Source organism: Erpetoichthys calabaricus, chromosome 3, assembly GCF_900747795.2.
Source record: "Erpetoichthys calabaricus chromosome 3, fErpCal1.3, whole genome shotgun sequence".
NCBI classification, from domain to species: domain Eukaryota; kingdom Metazoa; phylum Chordata; class Cladistia; order Polypteriformes; family Polypteridae; genus Erpetoichthys; species Erpetoichthys calabaricus.
In genome coordinates this window covers 48346653-48370731 of record NC_041396.2, presented here as the reverse complement: position 1 = coordinate 48370731, position 24079 = coordinate 48346653, and the positions used below count along the sequence as shown (strand labels likewise).

At 35.0% G+C, this 24079-nt stretch overlaps 1 protein-coding gene across 2 annotated transcripts in view; it reads right to left on the bottom strand.

Annotated features, from left to right (window-relative positions):
• adcy3a (adenylate cyclase 3a) overlaps positions 1-24079 on the bottom strand; it is a 157558-nt gene that overhangs the window by 11594 nt on the left and 121885 nt on the right. The window contains exons 7-17 of one of the 2 annotated variants that reach the window (XM_028796776.2): positions 22619-22784; positions 21203-21328; positions 20983-21125; positions 20108-20269; positions 19801-19888; positions 18416-18532; positions 15180-15445; positions 5839-5920; positions 3507-3665; positions 2597-2743; positions 1371-1490 (exon numbers count right to left, since the gene is read on the bottom strand). In XM_028796776.2, coding sequence (XP_028652609.1) covers positions 1371-1490; positions 2597-2743; positions 3507-3665; positions 5839-5920; positions 15180-15445; positions 18416-18532; positions 19801-19888; positions 20108-20269; positions 20983-21125; positions 21203-21328; positions 22619-22784 — 1576 coding nt within the window. The remainder of the gene's footprint in view (positions 1-1370; positions 1491-2596; positions 2744-3506; positions 3666-5838; positions 5921-15179; positions 15446-18415; positions 18533-19800; positions 19889-20107; positions 20270-20982; positions 21126-21202; positions 21329-22618; positions 22785-24079) is intronic. The other variant, XM_028796777.2, reaches the window with a different exon arrangement.

Genomic DNA, 24079 nt, shown 5'->3' with positions numbered 1-24079 from the left:
AATGGCCATGCTATATTCATTATCATAATGTAAATTAACAAAAATGTAGGTTTGTCATGTGGAAAAAGTAAGTCCAATCTAATTATCACCAATTCAAATCCATAAAATTAGAATCGGGTGTTCCAGATGAGGTGCCAATGTTTAGAACTTTGTTAGGGAGTTTGTTTTATTACTTAAACTGCAGATATCTAGGGTCTGCTGTTCTCTTTGCTATTGACATGTGTGGTATCATCATGGTAAGATCAAAAGATCTTCTATCTAAAGCTCTCAGAAAGAATGCTTTGAATGCCTCCGAGTCTGGCAAGGAATTTAAAAAGATCACCAAATCATTTCAAACCATTCATTCCACTGTCTAGAAAATCAACTACAAGTGATGAAGATTTTAAACAACTGCTAACTTTTCCAGGCCAGGCTACCTTAGCAAGTTTAGCCTAAGAGCAAATGCAAGATACTGAAAGAAGTCTCTAAGAACCCCTAGAAATTCACTGCAGGATCATTAGCTAATTCTTGCAAATGTTGGAGTTAAAGTGTATGCATCTGCAATCAGAAAGAGATTGTGCAAATTTGACCCGTAAGTAAGACATTCCAGGAAAAAGCCTTTGCTGTTCAGAAAGAACATTAGAGTAAGACAACAGTACAGTTTGCCATTGAACATCTAGGGTCCTGTGCAGCTTACAGTCTTCAAGTTAAATATGAATTCTGCATCATATCAAAGTTTTATGTGAAGAATATGAGGCCATTTGTCTGAAAGTTGAAGTTAAACTGAAAATGGGCCTCTCAGCATGATAATGATCCGAAGTATGCAAGCAAACAGGCAGAGGAATGGTTCAGATAAGAAGAAATGGAGGGTTATGGACTGGCCTAGCCAAAGTTCTCATTTTAATCCCATTGAAACCATTAGAAAACGAATCTCCATTATTAGCAAGTGGGAAAAAAAGAACAGATGAAGGCTAAAATATTGTAGGAAATGCAGACAAAAAACATTTTTGAAACAAACAAAAATGCCTGACATGTCAATGACCTCCACAAGCTTTAACTGATGAATAGAAGCTGCACTCAACTAATGGCGGATGGGAGTACATAAACCTCCAAGCACACATGTAAAAGATCATTATGTTAAGTATGAATTATTTTTACTTTTTTCCATTATCTTTCACAGATTTTGTAAACGGTACAACATGTAAATACTTTTTTTTTCTATTAATATTGATAACTCTCAACAACAATCAGCTCATCTGCCCGTGAAAACCATAAAAAGCATGTCTGTCAACAATGTTACTTGAAAAGTATTTTTTATATTGACAACTGCATCTGATAGTTGCCTGCTGTGGGTTATTTTTTATCCCTGTATGAAAAAAATAAACCCTTACCTTAAGGCCACTGTTGAAACCATTTGTATTGGATTCTGGTGTAACCCCTGAGGCTGCCATATATGTACTACCGATGGTTTTGATCTTTGTGATGCATCGGAACTGCGGCTCATCCAACAACTAGTGGAAAGACAATAGAAATCAACAGTGAAAAGGGCCAGGGACAGGTCAGAGATGACTAAAGGCTGTCAAAGTACCAAATCCTATCAATTTTTCAATAAAGTAATTTACTATTATACAGACAACCAATTAAAGCAGCTGTTCTGCTATTTTGTGTCCACTTGATTTTATATCCTAGATTTGCTAGGTTTAGCAAAGCCTAAATATATTTAATCAGATTATCTTCTAATTTTTATAGTTCACATATTTTACTATTGTGAGATTTCCTATTCCAACAAATGTAATTGTATCTTCTGTATCATTTTTTTTTGGTATGGTGAGTTATGACAGAAATCGAGATGGGAGAAGACATCTGGCCCACAATGGCATCTTCTTGTTTTTGCTTTCTTTCTTAACAGAAAGTTTATCTGTTTTTTTTATATTTTCTTCAGCAATATCTGAAAGTTTGCACTACATTTCAGATAGTGTACATCAAACACAAAGAATTTTATTTTCTGTTTTTACAATAAATCTTTAGGTTTGTTATTTTAATTCACATGACATGTAAATAGAATTGCTGATTCATCATTGATGCACACTCAAACTCCCCAAGCTTTTGCAAGAACCTCAAGCTCTATCAGACATGTATCTTGTGGTTTTACATCCCCATATGCCACAAAAATGAAGTATGGTCAGACACACTCTGGCTACACTCTTTTTCATTTAAATGTGCTGGTGGAGGCCCGACAGCACTGAAATTGCCATCTAATTAACAATTCTGAGTGGGTGCCTAGAAGGTTCAATTGTCAAAAGCCAGAGGGAACCATAAGTACATTTGTAATGCCAGCTGGAAAATTGATACCTTAAAAAATGTGTACTTAAGTCATTTTAAAATGTTAAAATCGATACTTATTGATATTTCAATAATTTTGCCAACCCGAACTGCATATACAGCGAAAGTACAGTATAAGCTAAGACATATATAAACATTGGCATCAGAGGACAATAAATATCAAAGAAATAAATATGTTAAAATTCTTATATCAAGATATACTGTACAATCAATTTAAAACATATATGAGTGAAAACAGGAGACGTTTAGAAAATGATTGGACTTGTGTACTCACACTGTCAAAGTCTGAGATTATCTCATTTAAAAATCTCAAACACTCAATTCCTCCATTGTTAATACTTTCTTCCGTGTAGAAATCAGAGAAGTTTGGTATTGATGCAAACATCACACCAATTTCATCATATGACTGGCTGTATAGCTCCTGTAAGGAAGTTAAGGAAGTTACACGTTGGTTACATTTTGATATTTAAGATTTTCAATTTTTTGAAAAAATGACCATTATTTTTTGTGTATATTTTCTCATTTTATGATTCTACTCAAATCGAAGAACAATATATGTTTTGTTGTCTGCCACTTTTTTTCAGACAGCATAACCTACCTGATAAATTATGCAATGAAATTATAATTCAATATGCTAAGATATTGTCAAAAATATTCTACTATATTTTACCTTTATATACTATTGTTCTAATTTATCACACAACAGATTATGGTAAGCCAATTACTTAAAAGAAAGGATAATATACTGTTTTACTGTGAATTTTCATTACTATAATTTTCAAAAATTTACTAGGGAAACATGTGCAGCAAACCTAAAAAGTTAATAGACATAATACAGCATTTATCCATTTAAGTCAGACTGAATCTCATTTATACTAATAAATAATATTTTCCCCATTCTACTATTGATATTTTCTATATTTCGGTTTTTGTTTATAACTATTTTGTTTCATTTGTCTTTTTGAATGACTACAAAAACAAACATGTACAATAGGAATTCTCATATATCAACACATTAGCCCTCAATTATGCATCCCTAAAAAGCAACTGCATACTGTGGGCACAATTAATAAATATTGATTGTATTTAACATTCAGTTCTAGTAGCTACAGTGTAGTTAAATGAATTCAATAAACAGCTAAAACTAAGCCTCTATAACATTTACTCTGCTTTGTAATTCTGACCTCATCACGCTTTTTGGAACCCAAGAAATGACGAGCCACATGTTCTGGCAGCATATTGGTCACAAGAGCTTCATTCCAACGTCGCATTTCATATACTTTTTCCTTTTGGTCATGAACCTCTATCTTCCATAAAAACAAGGTACGGGCAAGTTTTTCAACCTTTATAACAAAAATGAAAGCAAAAATACACATTACGCATTTTAGAAGTAAAAGAAGAATTTTTAAGCAAAAAATGTGAATTGACGGAAAAGCCAACTCATATTAGTAACTTATTTAATGCAAATATGCACTGTATAGCAAAATCTGGTCAGAACTGTGACTTTAGGCTCTTTTGGACTCCTTAGGCCAGATGTCAAGCCATAAAATCCATAGCTGAGTTTGCACTGGCTATTCAGTTAGGTTTTTGGTATACACAGGCTGCTACCACCTCAGGGGATGGCTATGCCCCATAAATAAATAAGGGTTGACTAATACCATGTTTTGATAGCCAATACCAAAGTAGAGGTTACTACTGAGAAAAGATGGTAAATTTTCATCTAGCAAAATAAATAAGAGGACAATAAATTCTTATTAAGATATAATATATAAAACCTACACTTCTGTTTAATTACCAATGAAATACCATTTATTAAAATGAACATATTTGTTAATATTAACTAACAGTAACATGCAAAAAAGGACTTCAATTACAGGGAGAGATTTTGATACACATGATGGGTGAATTCAGAGTGAGTGTTGCAAAGAATGATACATATTCAGAATATGAATTTATTATGTGCGTAATTTAAATTTATTTGTACTCATTTTCTTTACAATAATTGAAAAATAAATAATGGTTAATTAATACACACATAACAGTGATAATTTCCACTTACAAAAATTAAAATCTACATTTGCAAGTAGAATTTCCAAATTATCAATGATTCAATTTGTTGGATATCTCACATGTGCTGTTGAAAGATTTATGTTTGTATATTCATGTTAAGGAATTTCTTTATTACCAGCATTTAACAAAAAAGTGCTCCCTGTCTTTCCATCCACTTTTTAGAATACAGTAGTTGTAACAGCACCTTCTTTAACTTTGAAGTGATCAGATCTTTGATATTAGATATGTCTGTGGACTTGCACTAGAACAGGACTAGCCTTATTTCTAGAAATAACCTCAGTCATGACTATACTTCCAATAACAGACTGCATTTTGTTTACTCTTTTACTATATAAGTACATGCTGTACAGTATAGTTTGTTTTCAACACATTTATGAGTTTTAATATTGAACATTCAAACGCCTTCAAAAATCCAACAAACATCACAATTTAGAGTTGCTTGGTTTACGTTTGAAATTTTCCTCAAGTTTTACTTGGCACAACTGTGCAACCATTATTGGTTTAAATATTGGGACTACTTATTATCTTTTAACAGCTTTTCTTCCATCTTCCTGTCATGAATAATTTGCACATTCATCCACATTTTATAAAATGCATTTCAAAAAATAAAGAATAACAAAATGATAATTTGTTATTAAAAAAAATAAAACACACAAATCTACTCTATATAAAATCCCAAGCCTAAAAGTGCAACGATTTTGTACAATGATTTTATGTCACGTTTTTTGTCACGCTTTAAATCGGTCTTATTTTAAAACCTACATATATATGATTGTATCCTTCTTTTCAGAATTTATCCAAATTTAATGTGATGTTTTTAGATTTTGAGATTTTTATTCCATTTTTAAATTACAAACTAAAAAATATCAAGAACTCACATCCCGCAAGATGAGACTTTGTGCCTGGAGATTTAACTACGCCCGGGGCCGGAAATAAAAGACAAAGAGTAGGACAGCTGCTGTACAGGCTTTTAAATATTCAAAGTGCCTCACGAAATGCAGATCATGCAGCACGGTACCACCAGCAAGCCAGCAGGTGATCAAGCAAAGAGGAGGTAAAAAAAAAAAAATCACTGTATTTGTTTCCCATTGTATCACCATTCAAGACGGGGTTTCAGAGGTGCACCCGCATCTCCTTGGGGTGCGTTCAGCCCCCCTCTTCACAATGCGAGTGGCAGAGATGTGAAGTGGCTGGCGCGTAGCGCAGGCTGGGGGGGTTGGCAAGCGAAATGAGTAAGGGTCGAACCCCCTAGCATTAGAACTAAAAGTTTTTGTTGTGGGTTTAGGACATGTACTATGGCCAGTAATACTGGGGTGATTAGGGTGTACCCATTAAATATCCATTCTGAGCAAATAAGAATAGTATGTACTGTATGTAAATACTATTAAGAAAACTTGCATTTGTTGACATAAAATTTCACAGACTAATGTAAACAAAAGTACTTACATGTCTGGCGAAGTAGTAAAAACTAAGCATCATAACCACAATCATAACGGTCATGGAAATCTTGGTGGGCACAATGGAGGACCTGTAAAGGTGAAAATAGGTACGCAGTTTCTTAAAGATGCAGCTTCTTTATTAATACAATACAATATCAATTTGTTTCGTGAAAATTCAAATGTTTATTGCTATGGTGTGAGAGTTATGAAGTCTGTTAACAATGTTATCTTAAAAATGACATGCACTTACTACTATTTAAAAGCAGAGATTATAAAATAGTCAGTGAATATACTGTACTGGCACCTTAATCTGTGAATATCTTGTAGTGTCAAGCAGACACAGCACCTATCCTATGCACTGAGTTGAACCAGTTATGTGAAGTAGATGGTGCAGCAGGCCGGCAAAGACCAGCTTTCTGTGAGTGACAGTGCACTTGTCTCTTCCACTGCTTCTGGGCACAATTTTAAGGGGTTGGGCATCTCGCAGGTGATTTAAGTGGGAGAATTGCAACTGCTAAATGAGGTTTAATGGTCCAGTGACAGGAAGGAGTGATGAAAGCCTGAGTGTTCAGTGGTCACCTGGAGGATGGAAGTTGCCATCACAGCCAAAATGTTAGAGGACAAATCAAGAAAAATCTGCTCACCTGGAGGTATGCAGGAGAGCATGCATGTTGAAGAGAGGTCAAATGAGGTGTGAAAAGTGTCAGGAGCAATGCCAAATCAAATGCTGGACAGCAGATCACAAAGGGTTGGTCATTTATCTTTAGGTGTATGAAAGATGGCTTGCAAGATAATCACTTTGGGGGACAAGACAAGGTGAGCTATTACTTGCCACAATGTCCGGTGTGTATCTGTTGTTTTGGGGGGTGTTCCTAATTGGTCCTAACAAAGGGAACATTTTATTAGGCATATTATGGTCAAAAGATTTCCAGAACTGACTAAAGCAATAAATACACCCTTGAGTGAAGAGGCTGAACTTGCTATGTCTGCCTCTCTCATTTAATGGTTTGTTACAATGTTTCTTTTCGTCTTTAGATACTGTCAAACATTTACCTGAATGCGATTTTCAGATGTGATGAAGTATCCATTAAAGAGTAAATGGCATCTTTCTCTTGCTTAAAAAATGTGTCAGTTTTTACAATGATGTCAAACATAGTAACTCTTGAAAGACAATGGAATCTGGTGCAGATCATGACTAAATGAAGAAATGTAATCAATGTGATGTTTCTATTACACTGCTAAATAATTATTTTAAATTGTGTATGGCATTTGAATTCATGAAATGACTCACAGATTCTTTCTTTCATTCATTTTCCTAACATGTTTATCTAGGGCAGGGTTGTGGGGCAGCAGCAGGCTATTCCATCTGTCATCAGGCACAAGGCAGGCACCATTCCATTGTAAGATGAACACACACAAGTCAGTTTAACCCCAGTTCGACTAACCTGCATGTCTTTGGACAGTGACAGGAAACTGGGACACACAGAGGTAATCCATGCAGACATGGGGAGAACATGCAAACTCCACGCTGGGAGCACCTGGGGCACAAATCCCAGCCTCTCTGTTATGAGGCAGCAGTCCAACCACTACACCTCAATGCCACCCCTGACAGATTGTGATTTATATGATATTGGTAAAAAATAAAAATAAAAAACATTTTGTTAAAGAGTGCCCTGTTTGAGCTACTATATAACTTCTTGTGAATTCATTTTAATTGAATTGCTTTTTTAAGATTTGTTCCCCTGAATTTCTTCATCGTTTCTCTGAATTGCTTCATTTCTTTCCTTAAATGGCACCCAAACAGAAATGAAATGTGTAGAGAGGGAGCCAAAAGAAGACCAACTAAGTAAGGGTCTCAAACTCCAACCAATTTCACTACAACCAGCTGCTTAATAAGTTGCCAATTCTTGTCATTAATTAAACCAGTCCTTTAATTTTGTGGCTTTGTTGCTGCTCTTGTGGTGCATTAGCAGACATTTCCAAAATTGCTAATTTTCTCCTTCTAACAGCCCTGTTAAAATGTTTTGGGGACCTGAGCAGACTGACATTCCTGAGACCTTCATCTTTCTTTCTTTTCAGATATCGTACTTTGGACACCAGTTGTTTTGGCTCATTTTGTATCTCATTATTGTTTGGCTGTTAATTAAGGAAAAAGAAACAATTGAGGGGACTGAGTTTTCAAGAGCAAATCAATTAAAATTAGTTCAAAATAAGTTAATTAACACCAAAAACAGGTCACTCAATCAGAAAAGGGTTAGAATGAAAATCTGCAGCCACGGTGGTCCTCCAGGACTGGAATTGGCAACCCGTGTTTTAGAGGGTGAACCATGAATACAGAGGATGCTAACTACTTGAAGAAAAACAAGTACAACATAAAATGAATTATGAATAACTGAATATTATGACAGCACATCTCAAATAATTTGTATGATTTTAAATCAATTCAACTGTATATTTGTATGTACGATTTGTGCCATAATTTTCAGTTTTATAATGAATGCTCTATACACTGCTCAATGCAGTATTGGTGAAAGTGCAGCACTCAGAAAATACATAGGGAAGGGGATGTACTGTAAGCTTTGAAAGAATACACTTAAACAACATTTTGACTTTTTCTGCAATCTGCAGTTTAAACAATGGTAACCAAATGATAGTCCCGCAGGGTTTTTTCCAGTACACTTTATGAAGCAGGCTGTATTAAAGAAAGCATTTAGTTGAGAATGCAGTTATTCAAATACACTTTAAAAATACCCTCATAATCTCTCTGCCATAAAGTGAACTACTATAAATGCAATAAAACAATATTTCATAAAATAGAAAAATTAGGTACATCAGCAACAGTTTATTTCTTCTACTAAACACAAATGTAATATTTCATTTTTCTTCACTGAAGACAATAGCTATGTGTATTTTACATTATTCAATAATTCTATAAGTATATTGTACATTTATGAAATTTAAAAAAACAATCTCAGACTGCTACAATATTTCATAAATCAATATGAATGAATCAGTACAGTGACAAAAGACATTAAATAGAGAAGAAGAGGACAACTAAGTTTCTCTTCAGTCATGAATTTCTCTGCGTTGTAGAAAAAGACTATGTTGATTATACAATTCAATATATATAGTACCTGCAAAAGAAATAATTCTCAGACAAAACAAGCCTACCAGTGTCAAATAAAGTTAGCATATGGAGTACCTGGACATTATGATGGCCAGATGAATGTTGTGGATGTGCTCATGTGAACATTAGAACAATCTAGACAATAACAGGCCATTCAGCCCAAGAAAGCTTGCCATTCCTACCCACATATTTCTTCCAAAACTACATCAAGTCTAGTTTTGAAAGTCCCTAAAGTCTTACTGTTTACCACACTACTTGGGAGCTTATTCCAAGTGTCTACGGTTCTCTCATTACAAAAGAAAAACTTCCTAATGTTAGTGTGAAATTTACCCTTAACATGTTTCCAACTGTTCCTTCGTGTTCTTGATGAACTCATTTTAAAATAACAGACTCAACTCACTGTACTAATTCCCTTCCCTTTAAACACTTCAGTCATGTCTCCTCTTAATTATCCTTTGCTTAAACTGAAAAGGCTTAGCTCTTTTAATCTTTCCTTATAATGCATCACCTGTAGCCCTGGAATCAGCCTAGTTGCTCTTCTCTGGACTTTTTACAGCACTGTTATGTCCTTTTTTGAAACCGGAAGACTAAAACTGCACACAATGTTCCCGATGAGGCCTCACCATTGTGCTATAAAGTTTGAGCATTACTTGGACTTGTACTCCACACATCAGGGAGCTAAATAACCTAACATTCTGTTAGTCTTCTTAATGGCTGACAGAAGTTGATAATGTTGAGCCCAATAGGACTCCTAAATCCTTCTCACCAAGTTGTACTTTCAATTTTCAAACCTCCCATTGTGTACTCAAACCTAACATTTTTACTTTCTACGTGTAATACTTCACATTCACCTATATTCAATTTCATCTGCCACAAATCTACCCAAGCATGCATGCTGTGCATGTCCCTCTGTAAGGATTAAGCGGATTCTAGACTATCTGCCAGTACACCTAGCTTGGTATCATCTGCAATCTTAACCAGCTTGTTACTTATATTCCTATCCAAAACATTTATATTTATTAAAAATAGCAGCGGCCCTGGTACTGCCCCCTGCGGTACACACTCTTAAAGTCAGACAATTCTGATAAGGTTCCTCGCACCATCACCCTCTGCTCCCTGTGTCTGAGCCAATTTTGCATTCATCTACAAACAACACCCTGAACTCCCACTTCTTTTAGTATGATGCCCAACCTTCCATGTGGCACCTTATCAAATGTTTTCTGAAAGTCACGATAAATAATATAATATCCTACACTTTGATCATATTCTTTTGTTGCTTCCTCATAGAATTCCAGCATGTTGGTAAAATGTGACCTCCCTCTTCTGAACCCAAGCTGAATGTTCAGTAATAATCCTGTTCTTGCTATTTGTTGCTCAGTCTTATCCTTAACAATTTCTTCCTTTAATTATCCTGTGATGCATGTTAAGCTTACTGGCCTATAGTTGCTTAGATCTGCCCAGTCACCCTTTTTATATAACAGGATAATATGTGCCACTTTCCAGTCCTTCAGAATTTTCCCATTACGTAGTGACTTCCTAAAAAAAGCATCAAGGGTTTATATATGTACTTGCTAACCTCCTTAAGAACTTGATGATAAATATTATCATACCAATATTATTGTTTGATTTCAACCTACTTAATCTGAGCAGTACTTCTCCCTGAACAATTTCCAAATCCTTCAGTGCTTCCTTAGTAGTTTCTGGTGGGAGGTTAACCACTTCCTCACATGTGAAGATCTTAAAAAAATGCGAGTTTTCACTGTCTGCATTTTTAACTCCCCTTTACTATTCCTGTTGCACTTCACCTCCTCCTTGACTGTTCTTTTACTATTAAAATGCTGAAAATCCACTTGGGTCCTCTCATCTGCTATATTCCTCTCTAACTGCCTTTTAGCCTCCCTAATATCCTTCTTAATAGTTGACATCATGTTCTCATATGTCCTATGATTCTCAATTGAATTATTAGTCTTATACTCCTTATACAGCTATTGTTTGCTTTGCAACTTCTTTTTCAACTCTTTATTAAACCACTGTGGAATTTTATTACATTTCCTACTAATTCCAAATGTAGGTATGTACCTGTCCTGCATTACATATAAAACTTTTTTTAAAACTGTTCCACTGATCCTTGAGTGTCTCCAGACTTAAAAGCTTATCCCAGTCCATACTCTTTATACTTTGCTGCACCTGCTCAAAATCCACCCCTTCCCAAAGTTCAACTTAACAGTTTTAGTCTTAGCATTCACACTCTTCTAAAACACTGAGAATTGTATTATGGTCACTTGGCCCTAGTGGTTCACCTCTACACCCCCAATTCTATCCTGATTATTAGAAAATACCAAATCCAGACAGACTTCATGCTGTATCGGTGCTTTAACGTACTGTGTTAAAAAACAGTCACCAATTACTTCCAAAAATACCTGCTCTTGTGTTCCGCTATTTGCAAGATTATCCTATTTAAAATTCTGGCAGTTAAAGTCTCCCATGACTATAATATGCACTTGTAAACTTGCCTCATTATATTACCAAAAAGATGTGCATTAAAATTATTGTAATTCATTCCTAAAATAAGACCTCTTTCCCTAATGCTTCAAAGAAGAAGCCACATGTCCTCACTAAGAATGGGCTCATCGTCCAACAGGAGAGGATTCTGTCTGACATAAACAGCAAGCCCACCTCCTTTTCTGTTCTGTCTATCCTTCCTAAATGTGTAACCCTCTATGTTATACTCATCCCCATCTTTGTTATTTAACCAGGTTCCTGTTATTGCTGTAATATCATAATTATACTCTGCTACATATTTACACACTGAGACCATGAAACAGTATTACACTTACCTGTAAATGGACTACTATAAGAAGATATTATATCAGGGTAAAACAGCCAAAAGCAGACACTCACGAGGCTAATCAAGCTCATATGTTGCAATGAGAACTTTGGTAACTGATTCCAAAGGGATTGATCAACTGCAAATGACTGATTAATTTGAATTGTGCAACTGATTATTTTCAATTTTACTCCTCTTATAGTTGACCATTATGTCAGAATTAACTGTAACATATCAAGTATCCAAAAAATCCAAATAATTCTTTTTCTCATGAAAATCCACAGTGGTTAGGCAAGGAGTAACATTCAAAATGTACATTGACAGTTTGCTAGCAAAAATGCCCCAATCAAAATGTCTTAAGAAAAAAAATGATACTGTCGATTATCATTTCAATCATGAATCGACCAAAAAGTGCATCTCTGTAATGCCATTATTCTGAAATGCTCATCTAGCCTGTCTGATGTGCTATAAAACAAGTCACTATCAGTACAATGTAAGTCACCACTATCCTCAGAAGCAAGTCACTTTCAAGTAATCTTATTCGCCACAGTATGAGGTCCAGCTCATTGAAGCCTTGAAAGCAAGCACCAATCACAGTAAGACAACAAAAATGAGCCACAAGGTCTAAGCATAATAAAGACTTCACTGATGTAGCAGTATTAAAAAGTGAACTACAGGAAGTATATCAGAGCTTGCTACTGCTAATGTGATGAATAATATTATTGAGTCTGCAAAATAACTACCTCTATCAGCTGTAACTGCTGCATCCCGTGTTGTCTTGTCAGAGAACATTCAAATATGGATTGACCATATAGCCCTAGCCACTAATGAATTCATAGGCAACATAGGTGTGATACAATTTTGTGTTTACACCTGATATGTTAATGGAACAGAATTCTGAGAGGAATAGCAGGCAAACATTGCAAAGGGTGCTGGAGCACTTGTTCTTTTTGCTCTCCATTGTTTTGCTTTTGAAAAGGAGCCCTCCTGCTTTCTCTGCTCCTAAAAACACACTTTACAATCGATTTGGCAAATGTGAAGTGGTTATTTAACTGTCTCGCAAATTTTAAGATACAGACTGTGATACTGAATTGGCAAACTTTCTCAAAGTATTTAATTTCATTCTGAATTCTCTCTTGCACTTGTGTGCCTTGTTAACATGAGTTCAGGATGTGCCCCTTTCAAACTCGCGCATCTATAAAATTGGGCACGTGCAGAGATGTTTATAGATTCTACATAATTTTACAACAACTAAAAAATATTTTGGAGGATGGCCTGGGGCCAATGAAAACATTCACATGGATGACATCTGGCCCGTGGTCTGCTAACTGTTGACCACAGAGGTAGACTAATACATTTCTCCTGAAAAAGAATTTAGAAATACAGTATGGGAGATATAACATATGACATAATTATGTTGGCTTAAATAGGAAGAATGCAAGTACATTGTCATGAAAAATCACTGTATGTACTCCCTGAAAAGTGCTACATCTGTAAAACATGTACATATATAGGAATCTGACTCTTATTCCAATTGTATCCGTAGATTAAGACAACTAAACAATAAACAATGATAGAGTGCACTTGCACTTTCATTTCTATCAACATACAATTCAATCTTCTGTATAGATCTAGTATATCAAACCATGTGAAAACAATCAACAAATCCTTAGGATGTAAAGCTTAACTATACATAACAATGAGAAATCTTTTGTAGTTTGGTTTTAGTCAGACAAGTGAGTGGTCATGTACTGAAGCTTGCAGACTTTCCAGATTTCTAATGTGCATGATTCTCAGAGATGGGTACCAAGCAATTTCAAGTTATTTATTGTTTAGTGTCACTGAAAGTCTACCAAGAGCTGGCTGATCTATTAAATTCATACTACTTGCCGACCAAACAATATTGCAGACACTTTGAACATCAGAAGAACTAAACAGATATTCTATTCTAGTGAACATTAAGGTATATAGTTTAAGAGTTTATTTAACAAAAATCTATATGGCATGTCAGGTATGAAGTAGCATCTACTCTCATAAACAGAACATACTGTAGATGTACTGTACAAGTTTTTGCTAGAGATCATCTGTATAGACTTTGTCATTGTTGTAGTCCTTCAGCCACACTACCCCGATTTATGTTAGGCGCATGCAAAATTTGAACAAAACTCACTAAGAACCTGCTGTAAATTGTGGTGGTGGATGTGTTATATTTTGGAGTAGCTTAATGCCACTGAGTCAACTATGAACTGATTTTTTACTAAAAACTGACTGAGCAGAATGTGAGGTCTTTAAAAAAGAACTAACTAAACAAAAATGATCTAAAACACTCCACAGCTAGAAAGTCAGTGCCCAGATCCAATTTTTGATGAATTGCTTTGAAGGGCCTTGAAGTTAGTATATCAATATACAGTAAGTAACAACTGTCAGTTACAAGACTGTAATAAGAAACAGAGGAAGTCATCACTGCCAAAGAGCTGTATTGGAAGCCTGATGGGCTCTTAATTTTTCTGTTGCAGATGAACATGAAGATATAATGTCCATTACAGTATATATAAAAAAAAACAGTTTCAGTGACTGTGTTTCTTCTGCACAGAACTTTTTAGTAATGTAGAATTTACTTTAAATAATCCTGCGAAAGGTTAAGGCAAAACAAAAAATATATTTATTTTCTTGCACTTGGCTAAAATAAAAAAAAAAACGAATGAGTAATGTGAAAAACGTACTTTTGCCCATGAAGAATTAAATACAAGAAACAGGTAATTTTTGCCTGAATGCTTTTTGATGTAATGCCTTAATCTCCACATTTTTGACCAACTGGACAATGCTGAAAATTACTGAAACAGCATGATGAGCTGTGGAGAATGCATGACTATATTTAACTGTACCTGTCTTATTGCTTCTAATGCCATTGCTAATTTGTTGATATGCCACATGGAAATTCTGGTTTAATGAACTGTTTCACTTCTAAAGGCTATGCTTGCATTGTAGATAAATATTTAGAATGATGGATCATGAGTACATCTGGACATTTCTTTCCATGTTCATCATCATAATTCTGCTAATTGTACTTGACAGTAAATAACACCACTGACACATGCAGAATTATAACTTGGTAAATTCAATTTGCATCAAGCATTCTCTATTCCTTGTTAAGCAATATTTACTTTGTTATTATTGAGTTAAAGTTAATTGTAAAAGAACATGTTTTAAATAATTTTAAAAAATCACCAAGTCAGCCAAATACAAATATGTCAGTTGAATTACAGTAAAACAGCAAGTTCTAACTGAGATGTTAGTTTCAGGTTATTTCCATTAAGATCTGCATAAATGTTCATTATCAATCAGAACTACAAACATTCCCTAACAGTTAGAATTCAGTGAATTGTGTACTTACGCAAATTGTTTAAAGCGAGTTTGATCATACTGGTCAAAGTTGTCACTCCAGCTGTATATGCTGACAACCCCTGTGGCACCAGTAATGAGAAGCATGAGGGAAATTTTCACCATGTGGCTAACTTGTACAAGCATAGTTGTAGCCATGAGTGCAAGGACAGCAATATAGATGTAATATTTTGGGTTTTCAACGCAGCCTTCTACAATTTCCTTAGTGGTTGTTGAGTTCTTGTTTGCATATGAGTGGAGTGGTTGAGGGCAGCTCAGCTACAAACAAGGAGAAAAAATGTGTAAAGATAACAATCATCATTTTTAGGAAGAAAAACATACAATATATTAAAATGTTTTACAGCCTCACTAGATATTAAATGATTTTAAAAATATTTTAGGCATTGTTTTCACAAAGTGTTTACCCCTAGGATTCAATTAAAAAAGAAATTTGTTTACATGATGCATGTTTAAATATAATTTCTTTATCTTATTATTTTATCCCAGTTTACTTAATTTGGAGCTTTCTACAAATAGACATTGCATTTGCATTGTATAAATATTATCCATCCATTATCCAACCCGCTATATCCTAACTACAGGGTCACGGGGATCTGCTGGAGCCATTCCCAGCCAACACAAGGCGTAAGGCAGGAACAAATCCCAGGCAGGGCGCCAACCCACCACAGGGCACACACACACACAACAAGCACACACTAGGGACAATTTAGAATCGCCAATGCACCTAACCTGCATGTCTTTGGACTGTGGGAGGAAACCGGAGTACCCAGAGGAATCCCACACAGACACAGGGAGAACATGCAAACTTCACGTTGAGAGGACCCGGGAAGTGAACCCAGGTCTCCTTACTGCAAGGCAGCGGCGTACCCACTGCGCCACCCCTGTATAAATATTATCTGCAATGAAATTCAGACTTAGAAAATCAGAATTTATAAAAAATATGCAACTATGATAAAGTATACATAATAAAAATGAAACATAAGATTAATAGCCTTTTTGTAATCATATAAATCAAAAACATTATTACCTAGCATTAAATGTTTCTTACATTAAAATGAAGGACTCTTTCAAGTGTCTTAACAGATTGATATTTTAATATCAGTTTTACAAACAAAGATGGCATTTATTACATAGCTTCCTGTATGTTTGCAAAATTTTCTTCCTCCATTACAATAGCTTGGAATCTACTAGGAAAAACTGGAGTTCATTTCATTCGTTATAATAAATATTTTCAAACATGCTTAATCAAATTCAGTGTTATAGGGTACAATGCAGAAAACAGCCAAAAACAATATATTAAACATCAACAAAATATCTTGATCAGGAAATAGAAATGTTAAGGCCATGTCTTGTTAGATGACTTATCTAGTGATTTTCAGCTGTAGTTTTCATTTACTGTACATAATCTTAGCTAGTAGGAGGCAGTCGGAGGACTCCTACAGTGAAGGACACTTGCCTAATGTAACAAACCCAGTGACTCACTTCATCTAGTCCACAACTCGCCCCAACAAAATCAAGGAGCTGCACGGGCAAGCTGAGTGTGCATGACACCAGACAACCAATGAATGCTCATCTGCAAGTATAATGCATATAATAAGGTAACAAGAAATAAGTAATATGGGTGTTTTGGATTTCTCAAACAGATGAGAGGCCTATCTGTTAAATGTCTCATGTTGTATGTGTCATGACAGAATGGAAAAAGAAAAAAAGGGCAGAGATTGTGGCTGTAACCCTTTGTGCAGCACCCTCTCTGTTAGGTGGCATACTATTGGCTGGCGGAAAAAGGGATGAGCATGACTATGCTAGAAAGTCAGAATGAAAGCTGCAAAATTTGACATGCCCAATGATTTTCAGTTGTTTAAAGATCAGCAACTGCAGTAAGCAAATCTGACAAATTCTACAAACAGAAGTCATACAACATCAGCTTTAGTAAACAATTAACTACTAACTCATCCAGTTAACAGTCATTAATTAACCAAACCCACACATCTTTGGTAATGTGGGAGGAAAACATCACACCCTGGAGTAAAATCCATACAATTCTAACTTGGAAGTGCCACATGAAAAACAGAGTGTGAGTTTCAAACCAAGGACCCTGGACTTGTGAGGCAATATCACTAATCACTGACCCATTGTTTCACTTAAAGCAAAAAAAACATTTAAGGAAGGGAGAAAAATTGGCATAACGAGTAAAAATACTGTCAAATGGATACAGCATCTTGGATTTAAATTTTTGAGTTTGTACATTCTCCCGTTTTCTGTGTGGGTTTTCCTTCAGATATTCGAGTTTTCTCGCATATTCCCAAAAATGTACGAGTTAGCTTAACTGTAAGTTCTAAATTGGCCCCTGCGTGATTGAGTGGGCCCTATGATAGACAATCACCCTGTCCATAACTATTTCCTGCTTTCCGTCCAGTGCTGCTGGGACAGATTCTGGCATCCTGAAATCCTGAAAAGGATTAAGCTAGTTTGAGAATTTTATATTACGTTGTATGTTACTTTGAAATAACAATACAAAAGACAGCAAAATTAATGTTTAACCTCTTTATATTTACATGTGAAGGTGCTTGATGTGTGTTTTTGTAATACGAAGTTCAAATAGTTATTTATTTATTTCTATGAGAAGGTCAACAAGCTGAGCTCAAAGATGCTTTCAGATTATAGCTGTAAATGTCTGCACTTGGGTTGGTCAGATCATTAAAACGTTGGCGGTGTGAGGCTGAGAATTGATGCTTAGCTTTTGAAACAGCCAGTAACTGACATGTAAATGGTGATAATGAGGTCCATGGAGGGATGATTACACACCTGATCCTGCATCATCAACCTGCATAGGAGGTGAACACTAACAACCTCAAGTGTTTCCATCACAGAAACTATCTGGTGTTTCATAACATCATTCCTCCTTTGTCATAACACAGTAGCAACTAATTTATATGCACACTTACTTGAGACTAAAATAAACAAATGCTTAGCACCGGATACTGGTAGAATTTCTCAGGCTACCCAAGAATCTAAACTGAATTAAGCAGTTTAAGAATTGATGGATGAAAGAAATGTATAAGGGACAGGTAAAATGTTAAAACTTGGACAAAGCTTAAACGTAAAATGTATACATCAATATATTTATTTTAGTAATTCACTGGAAGACACTACTATATACCAAACAGCAGAGAGATTTAAAATAAAATAAGTTATGATTAAGACAGGAAAAAGCAGACAGCTTCTCACCATATCAACAATATCAGCCATGGTGAGAATAAAGATTGCTGACATTGCCCATGTATTTCTGGCCCATCGTGTTCGGTCAATCCAAGTTGAGAAAGAGACCAGCTTCTTAGGAAAAACCTTAAAAAGACATACAAATACTATACTGATCAGAAAATAAAATTATTATTGTTAATCCTATAGTTACTAAATTAATTTCATATTACTTGAAAATAATTTAAACACTATTGTGTCTCTTGTGTAAGCTGAACAAATGAAATTTGCATAACAGAACTAATATTGTCAGTCAACAAAAATCACATTAAAGTCTGAAATAAACAAATATTAACGTGTTGTCATGTATTTGGCAAAAGATGGTCAGATACTATTCCAGCCTTCTACAAGTTTTACTATTATAAACCTAATAAAGTTTGCAGTACTTTAACAGTAAGATACCTGCACACATTATGTCCAATCTTTCACTGAATTCTCCAATCCACTCCATGCTTGGAAATTATCCTTATTCCATATGTTTTAAATCTACTCTTGGTATAGGCTTCAGTTATAAAGGGCTAGAATGATATCAGTTATATATTCAAAGTACCCACCATGTCAAGCATTTCATGACCTCCTGCAGTCAGTAAATTATTTCCCCACAGTTGCAATTTACTGTATTACTCTTTATACTTTTGGCTGTCTTTTCTGCCTTTCCTGTAGGGGTGATCTTTTTAGCATTGTGTTTCAGAAATGTAGTTTTTATATTTTCATTTTGGTTATTTTTACAATATTTTTACTTTGTGTTTAAATAAGAACATTGCTGAAATGACACCATCATTTTTCAGTTTATACTGTGGGTTTTTTTTCCCAAAACATCTGCTTTTATGTATTTTTAACGTGCTGTTAAGTATTTTAAAAAACTTTAGCAGATAGCACAGTAGCTGGTTACTACTTCCTCACTTTTAAGTGCCCACTACATTTGATTCTGTGGATTCTATGCATTTTCATTAAGATGGCTAGGAAAGTTTTAGTTTGCTGGGGTGCCATGAATGATGTGATGTTTAGAGCACAGTTAAATATTTTGACAACTTTTGACTCATTTTCCTCCCTGTCTTTTTACTTTGTGAAGATTGTACATAATATTGAAAATCCTAACTTTCTACTTTTTGAATTGCTTAAAATGAATGTTAAATGATATTAAAAAAGCAATGAAAACTGAACCACCTGATACTATTTGATCAATTATTACCAAAAATGGTTGTATATGAACTTTTAAGAATTTATACAAAGAGAGAAAAACATAGCACGTGTTACTTAATAATACAAATTTCTTTCATCTTTCTAATTTAAATTTAGTTTAAAATCTAATTTTCCTTAATCTCTAATGAAACTGTAGAAACAATGTAATATACCCGTGGGAAAATTGCAGCCAGAGAGCAGATAGTAAGAATCAGAAGCAAAATCTCTCCAATAACAAATGTCACATAGTTTGCAATGAGTCTGTAAAGATAAAGAGAACAGACTGAAATTGAATAATAAAATACACAGATCAAAAAGCACAAAGCTGGCAGGTTTATACAAGCATCCCAATAAACATCGCACATTAAAACAGCTGTACACCTCAAAAATTGCAATTCATGCTCCTACCATCAAAAATCTAATGCTCTTAAATTCTGCACATCAAAATTACACATTTTCTCAACAGAAAAAAAGACATACATAGGATCTATCAACGCCTCCATGATAGCAGTGAATAAAAGGACAACACAGGAGCAGCTGAAAGCAGCTCCACTCTGCTTCTCCTTTTCTACAGAAAAACGTGTCTCCAACTCTGGCTCAATGAATCGCATTGACAGACGGTGTGTATGTTTCCCTTTCACCCTAAAAAGAGGGACATGACAGATACAATGTGAAATGTTATAGCCAATAAACATTACACGTCACACCATATACATATAACACAATTCACAAAAAAGCACATCCCATAAATAAATGAGACTGTACTGGTTCATCATATTTTACTATAAGAAAAAAATGAGAACAGAATGTTCACCCTAAAAGTGCACAGCTAACATAAAAATGATACAACTTTAGCATGGATTAAAACAACAAGAAGGCTTTCATTAAATCCTGTAGATTTAGAGCAGAAAAAACAGAGTGCAAGTATTTTGCTATATGTCACCAGTCTAGAAAACAATAGAAGAAGCTTCCAGTAGAGTAAATGTATGAATGAGTAGGAAGTATAATATAAAATATTAACTTTGACTTCAAATCTTTTTTCCCATAGAAAACATTCAGCAATAAGACACTCAGTCAGTAGAAAGTAATTACTTTTGCTCTGTGAAGCAGTAAGACAATACTAAATTTCATATGAAATAATAACAAAGACAGACGGATTACACTGAAAAAATGTACCAAAGAGAGAAGTAAGAATATTGTGAATGTTGTCCTCAATTAGAAAAAAAAGACATATTCATCTTGATTACTTGTTATACCTGAGCATCCTTCTCTTTCCAGTGCTTTCATTTTAAAGGCACCTGTCCTATACACATTATTTACCCACATATACAAAAACAAGTAATTTTTTGTCTTACGCTTGTACAGTTTCTCTTTCAAGCAGTGCCTCATTGAGTAGCTTGTTTAATTCCTGTTCATTTTCCTGAGCATCAATCACTCTCTCAGCAAGATCTTTAAGACGCAGCCTTCGTCGGGGATTAGGGAATGAAGGATTCACCACCTGCAAAAACGGAACAAGTAATCTATTGTATCTTTTTGTTTTTCTTCAAGGATTTATAAAGGATTTATGTATCTTACTCTAGTATCAAGCTCCTCTCCTTCCCCCTCATCAGGGGTGGTGCATGTTGTGTTGATACTTCCATTGCATTCTTTGGTGTTGATCAGTAGTGGTGAATTCCCATTTGAAGACGTGAGTGATAGCTTCTAGAACGCAAAGAGAAGAATGAGATCAGGGGATACTGAAAGTGATTCACACACACTAGTAATGTGCATTCTAGGAAAATGCACAGTCAACTGCAGAAGATGGACTGAAAAATGTATGATCTGGGTTTTTAATACTTCACAATATTCTTCAAACCAAGAAAGCATAAGGCTACAATATTTTACATGTGTAAAACAGGATATTCTCAATTAATATCTATGGGGAAAGTGCCATATTTGTTTAAAGGCTTTCAAATAACGACTATAAAATTAGCGCTTTTTTACACTAACCTGGTACCTTGCATTGTGTCCCAAAAACTGCTTTTTTCATGTGGTGCTTAAGAATGTATTTATTAAAGAGGTACAAGTAGTGCTATAAATAATTATGACATGCTATTGATAAGGTAGGCATTTTTGCAAGTATCCCAACACCTTTATTTCATTTCAATGATAAAATTATATATGCATATATCTTCTCAATCAAACCAACTTTATTGTTTATATATGAAAAACACAAGGGTAGAAGACTTAGAAAACATTTGATTTTAAGTGTAGCTGTCAAGAAAGGTACACAGCCTCAGAATTTTATTCTACAATTACCTGTTGGTGTGTTACATATTAAGAAGTTAAAAAACTAGAAATGTTTTAGTCCTATAGTCTCACTAAAATAAAATTACTGGACACATCTAGACATGATTAGAGGTAGTTTATCAAGTCTTGGTTATTTGAGTCTTTTATATATCTGTGATACTTTCTGAAATTTTTGTAAGAATTTTGTAAGAATAAGAATTGTATTCTTATTAAATAATCATTCAGAGATATTGTTTCTATCTCCTTTTTTAAACAGCTATCTATTAGAGGGAAAAAATAATGTGATCACTATTGCTGAGACGGACAACAATGAAAATAGTGTCTTGTGTCATGCCATGTCATTTTCAAACCTGCTTAATCTAGAAGAGTGTCACAGGTGCTGGGGCCTGTCCCAGTTAGCACAAAGTGAAGGGCAGGAACAAACCCTAGACAGAGCACCAGTTCATCAAAAGGCAAACACACACACACACACACACACACACACCAAACACACAGCATGTCTGTTGTCTCAGTCATAAAGGCATTTCTCTTGCTACTTCAATAAAAATATTTTTCAATCGCTATTGCTATAGGATTATTTATACATAACCTGCCTTGCATATAATTGTCTAATCATATATTTTCCTGCTTTGCCTACATAATAATTTCACATATAAGACATATGACTTCCAATAACTGTAAACACAATCAAGTGATACTCACAACACCGTTGATGCCATTCTTATTGACCTGAGGCTTTGGTACCAGGACTAGATAGGTTTCAATACCCTTTTCCTTCAGATAGTCACAGCGTTTTCCTCCTTCACCAGGTTCTACTTCAAATTCACCGTGCAAGCATTCTAAAGTACTCTGAGAAATATGCACTCGACTGTAAGAAAAGAAAGCAACAAAATAATTTAAACTCAAGGTGATTTTTAATTCAACAAAAAGGTAGATGTGTAATTTACATTTTGTTTTGCTCCTTATACATTACATTTAATCTACATTTTATGTGCATATTATACAGGTACACATTTATACTTTTTAGAAATCTTATTACTTATAACTGTGCATCCATCCATTTATTATTGGTACTCAATCCAATTCAAGGATATATAAAATACTCAATCCCAGTACAAGTCTGTATTTTTAAACGTTACTCAATATGAAACCATATGACATAACCAATGGATCCAAACAAAGCATGATAAAGTATTTCAATACCTTATTCGTCCAATGTCATACATGCTTATCCCAGTCCATGTTCACAATAGGTTGTAGTCTGTCAAGGAACCAACACTGGTTGGGGTATCAATCTACTTCAGGTAAGCTCATGCACATGCTCACATCTGGCCAAATTAAATACATCTCTTTTGCTCTGTAGAGAAACCTAATTAACATCAAAAGCAGTCCTATCTCTCTATTATAAAAAAAAATCCTGGCAGAGAAAGATTAGGGAGACAAGATGTGATCTTCACGTGAAGATCATGGAAGACACATAAAAGACCCGCGAGACACTCTGTGGCCAATCTCTTTTGACTCGCGGGTCTTTGAAGTGCTGCTCTTGCACCCAGAAGCAGACCTTGAACATGACACTTTGTGCCAAGAGATTGACCCAGGACCATCTCGTGGGGACACAGAACATGAGATTCTTGCAAGACACACCCTACTTACAACCAATATCAAATAAGACCATGGGCAGCAAAACACTCAGTCGTGTACAGGATTTGAGCACATACAGATCCAGGGCTCTCAGCGCATATAAAGCGTATAAGGACAATACGTTACAGATGAAATGTCGACGACTAAGCGAAGAAGAAAGAGCAGTGCGGAGAAAAAAAAGAGACTCAAAAGCGTTGGGAGAGAAAAACATGCAAAAAAGAAAAAGAATAATCTAGGTGCAAATTCAGAAAATAAGGAAAGTAATAATCAGCCCAGAACAAGTGGAACTGAAAAAAAAGCACATTCAATCGGGCTCAGAATTAAAAGAAAAAGAGTAAAAGACAAAGTAGAACTTCATAAAGACATTCAAAAACGTTGGCGCTATACCCATGTAGAGCAGGTTAGAGATTATGAAAGCAGAAAAATTAGAAAGTATAAAAGAAAAAGAAAGTAAAGATCGCAGTAGCGCAAACAAACGGAAATTATCACTCGAAAAAAGGGAAAATAATCACCATGGACCAG